The sequence below is a fragment of the Limulus polyphemus genome, unplaced genomic scaffold (assembly GCF_000517525.1).
Source record: "Limulus polyphemus unplaced genomic scaffold, Limulus_polyphemus-2.1.2 Scaffold1449, whole genome shotgun sequence".
Lineage (NCBI taxonomy): Eukaryota > Metazoa > Arthropoda > Merostomata > Xiphosura > Limulidae > Limulus > Limulus polyphemus.
Window position 1 is genome coordinate 99,481 of NW_013667059.1, and position 4,885 is coordinate 104,365.

The 4,885-nt window shown below is 35.6% G+C and overlaps 1 protein-coding gene across 1 annotated transcript in view; it reads left to right on the forward strand.

Moving 5' to 3' along the window:
- The window catches only part of LOC106463630 (trichohyalin-like), a 47,778-nt gene that overhangs the window by 6,248 nt on the left and 36,645 nt on the right, over nucleotides 1-4,885 (forward strand). The window contains 1 exon segment of the mRNA XM_013923678.2: nucleotides 1,930-3,667. Within this exon segment, the coding sequence (XP_013779132.2) occupies nucleotides 1,930-3,667 (1,738 nt within the window).

Here is a 4,885-nt window from a genome sequence, read left to right on the forward strand (position 1 = left end):
CTGTTAACATACAGTTATGTTGTATAGACTCTACCATAACGCTATTACAATAGGTATGCCTCTAGAGTTATGTTATATATAGACTCTACCATAGCGCAATTATAATATGCCATAATACTGTTATATCAACTATGTCTCTGCAGAAATATATCAAAGTGTTGTAAAATTTATTACACTAAAAGTATAGAACGATACGTGCTGTCCTTTTGTGGCCAAATTGGTTAGGGTTACATCAGTATTTCTTACCATTATCTTGTTAATTTAGTTAAATGTTACTGTCATACCATTATTTCTAACAATCTTTTCTTCGTTGTTTGTTTTTAATATATGCTGCAAATGATATTTTTTATAAAGTTTAAGAGATACATTACTGTTCTCTTAATGCTTGTTGTAGAAATATGTGATGTTGGCATTAGCCGTGACTTGCAGAGTTCTACACTAAAAATAAGGCACTGCCATGCGAGCTCATCATATTTATAGCTCTGGTGTTGCACAATTTAGCTTCGAAGCAAGCGAGCGGAGCCGGTTTTCTCCACAGCTACTACATATTCTAGACTTACCCTCACGGTTTTACGATAAAAATATTCTTTAATCTAGAAGTTTTTAATGTCACAAAAACTCTAAACACATCTATTTCAGACAATTCTCTGTGCTTTTACAATAAAAAAACAAACAGAAAACCGACTAACTGCTGAACTCTTCCTCCACAACTTCACAAAGTACGGACTTAATTAAACAAGGACCTTCTGCTGTGATTAGATCTAAACCAGAGCTGAACTTTTTTCATAATGATAAACACATTACTAAAAAAATAATCCTGCATTTTAGTTCTAGTAGAGTAAACAATGAGAATATATACTAGTAGAGTCCCATAGCGCAATTACAATAGGTATGCCCCTAGAGTTATGTTGCATAGACTCTACCATATCGCTATTATAATACACCACAATACTGTTATATCAACTATGTCTCTGCTATTGTGCTACACAGGATTTTATCCTAGTGCTATTATTATGAGTATGTCCCTACAGTTATGCTTTAAACTCTACCATAGCGTTATTATAATAGGTATGCCCCTACAGTTATGCTGTATAGACTCTATCATAGCGCTATTAGAATAGGCATGCCCCTAAACGACTTGGTGTGTATTAAACAGTTTAGTATCACGATGTGATACTTATAAAAACGTTTAGTATCACAATTTGATATTTATAAAAACGTTTAGTATCACGATGTGATACTTAGAAAAACCGTTTATTGATACGTAGCATTAGAGATAAGTTAGCATCACGACATAATCCCTGCATACAATTTTAAAATATAAATTTGACTTAATGTATGTTTCGTGAGTTGGGTGATAAGCCGTCTGACATAAAATAACATTTTCAGAAAAAAATATATATATTTTGAAGCGTGTGAAACTGTAAAAAATTAAAAAATATATTAACTGTTTACTAAGCCTCACGTCTAACTTTTCAAAATTCTTAAGTGAAGCAATTTTTTAATTAAACTCACATCAATTCGTTTATAAGTATTTTCTCAAACAATTTATTGCAATGACTCGGTTCATATATGTTATTTTCAATACCTAGCTTAAAATAGTTTGTTTCGAAGATTGTTGAACATACATGGGTATTGTTTCGATCCAGATACAAATAAAGATTAGAATTTATTTTTACTTAAAGAATTTGGTAGATAACTTAATGAGTAAACTGTAAACAATGCGGTTTCCATAAATTTATTTATGTACATAGTTTTAAAATTTGCTCTACGTTTGGCTACTGTTTTACAGATCATCATGTAACGTATTTTTACTTTCTATACTTTATTCAGAACCTTTTTTTTCAAAGTACTTGTAACTTGGACGCATTTCCATGACTTACGTCTACACGACTCGTGTATTCTATGTACCAAAAATACCTCCCACAGTAGACGTCAGAAAGCGAGGTATTTCTGGAGTCTTTCAGAGCGAGGATGGATTCACTATAGTAATAGCTCTTCTGGCTGCGTCCGGGCGGCCGTGGTTCCAGTCAGCATTCCATGTAGATCTAAGGCTTTAACTTACCACACAATCGCTTCTAACTTTTATTCTCATTTTGTTTTCAAAAAGTTTCATTTCACGATGAGTTCTAAGGGTTCGTGCCCTGGGTTCCAACCACACACCGTAAAACCAACTCGTTGTCGACGGTGTTTTAGGGATCTTAATATGCATAAGCCTGAAGAAATGGGAACTCCACAGCCAGAAAACAAAGAATCACGAACTATAGGAGATTCGAGTAAAACTGGAACCTCTCCACAAAAAGACGATACTTCAGCAAGTATTACACTTTCTTTGCCACGCAGAAAACGTGAAACAGAAACTACAGAAAGGATCCAGGCAAGCAAGGAGACTAAACCAAAAGCACCTGCTAAAGATGAGGTCTCTAAAGGAAAAAAACGTGAAACTGAAACTACAGAAAAAGTCCAGATCGGAAAAGAGACTAAGCAGAAAGCGCCCGCTAATGAAGAAGTTTCCAAAGGCTCGGACAATAGCGCCAGCCGAAGAACTAAGAAAAATCCCAACATTAAAACAAAAGAACGAACAGAGCCAGACGGTGCATCTGTCAAGTCTAATGAATCCACCAGCGACTCTTCTGGTTCGGAAAGCAGTAAGGCCAGAAGAATAAAAATATTAGCTGCGAAAGAAATCGACAAATTCCTTCCATCGAGTGGAGAAAGTTTTGATGAAGATACCTCTCCAGATGTAGCGTTCATCCTCCGAGTAAAGACATCCACCAATGCTGCTAAAGACCTGGATCTGGAAAGTGTTGCAGCTACGGAATGTACTGAATTTACTGAGACTACTGAAACCACTTTAACCTTCCAAGAAACCATTGAAGATCTGCAAGCAATGGTTTCAGCACTTAAAAAACAGTTGGAGACCTCGGAAGAAAAATGTGAAAAACTAGAGAAAGAAAAGAAAGAAATTATGCAGCGACGTTTGATGTCTGAAGGAGACAATACGGCTCTTGAGAAAACGGCATCAGAAATTTTAAAGCTACGATCAAAGGTGCACGAGGTGGAAGCCTTGAACGAAGAGCTGACAGACGACAAAAAGGTTTTAAAACTGGAGTTGAAAGAACTTCAGCAGGAACTGGACAAGCGTCAGAGTCCTCAGCAGTTGCACGACACTATCAAGGGCCTCCAAACCAAGCTCCACCAGGCGGAGGGAACGTGTGAGGAGGTAACTGAAGAGAATGAGGAGCTAAAGAAAGAGATTCGAGACCTGGAAGAAGAGCTAGAGGAGCTACACGACAGCTTTAGAGAAGAACAAGCATCAGAATTTCAAGATCTTAAAAAAGATTTAGAGAACCAAACCAAGAACTGTAGAGTTCTTCAGTTTAAGCTGCGAAAAACTGAGAAAAAGTGTGAACGACAGGAAATAGAAAGAATTCAGCTAGAAGAAAAACTAAAGGATTTACAAGCCACGAGTAAAATTGATGTAGATCAGTCTAGAATGAAAGAATTGGAGTCACAGTTGTACGTGGCTAAAGAAATCGCTGTAAAGATGAAGGATGAACTCCAAGTTATGAAGGAGACCAACAAGAAACTTGAAGGAGAAAACGAATCTCTTCTAAAGCAAATGTTAGGAAAAAAAGAGGAACTTAGCAGCACTCAACAAACAAAAGTAAGTATATATATTTTTGAAGGAATGACAATATAGGTAAAAATATAATAACTTACTGAATATGTTGTATTTAATTAGGAGAATCTTAATCGGACATGATAGTGAATTGTATGTATTCATACAAATAATATACTTCATAACAAAGAATACAAATTAGTCTAATATTTCCCTGCGTGTAAAGGTACGTAACAAATCCACATCTAGCTGAGTTTCCCATCTAAAGAAAAAATCAAAAGTGGGATTAGGAATACGTCTAAAAATCTTTCTCATGCTTTAGTGTAGACAATACTTTAGTTTTAGTATATCATAACGTCCTATATCATAATGTATTCGTGTTACATAAGAATATTAGAATGTTGTCATAATGAAAGTATCCCTGCTGTTATGTTACATAGAACTGTCATAATGTTATCATAAACCTAGGTTAAGTAGTTAGCACACAGGATCACCTACAAAAGTTGAAATGTTTTCAAAACGAGACCCAAAATTCGAGCGCTTTCGAATAGTTGACCTCAGGAGAATAGAAGAAGAATAGTCAACTATTCGAAAGCGCTCGAGTTTTAGGTCTCGTTTTGAAAATATTATAGTGTTATCATAATGATCGTGCCCCTGCTGTTGTGTTGAAGAGGAATATATAAAAGTGTTATCGTAATGATCGTGTCCCTACTATTGTGTTACACAGAATTATCATGGTGTTATCATAATGATCGTACCCCTGCTATTGTGTTACACGGGACTATCATAGTGTTATCATAATGATCGTGTCACTAATATTGTGTTAAACAAGAATATATCATAGCAATGTTGTAATATTACGTTCTTGCAGTTTTGTTAATCAAGATAATATCGTAGTGTTCTTAGAAAGATTTTGCCCCTGTAGTTGTATTACAGATGGTGTTATCGTGGTGTTGTCAGAGGTATTATGCCCCTACTGGTATTTTAAACAGGACTCTATCGTAGTGCTGTTATAATAGATATGCCTCTATAGTTAGGTTGTATAGGACTCTATTATATCAACTATGCCCCTGCTATTGTGTTACACAGGATTTTATCCTAGTGGTATTATTATGCGTATGTCCCTACAGTTATGCTGTAGACTCTACCATAGCGCTATTATAATAGGCATGCCCCTACAGTTATGTTGTATAGGCTCTAATACTAAACTGTTTTATAAACACCAAGTCGTGATACTAAACTGTTTTATAAACACCAAGACGC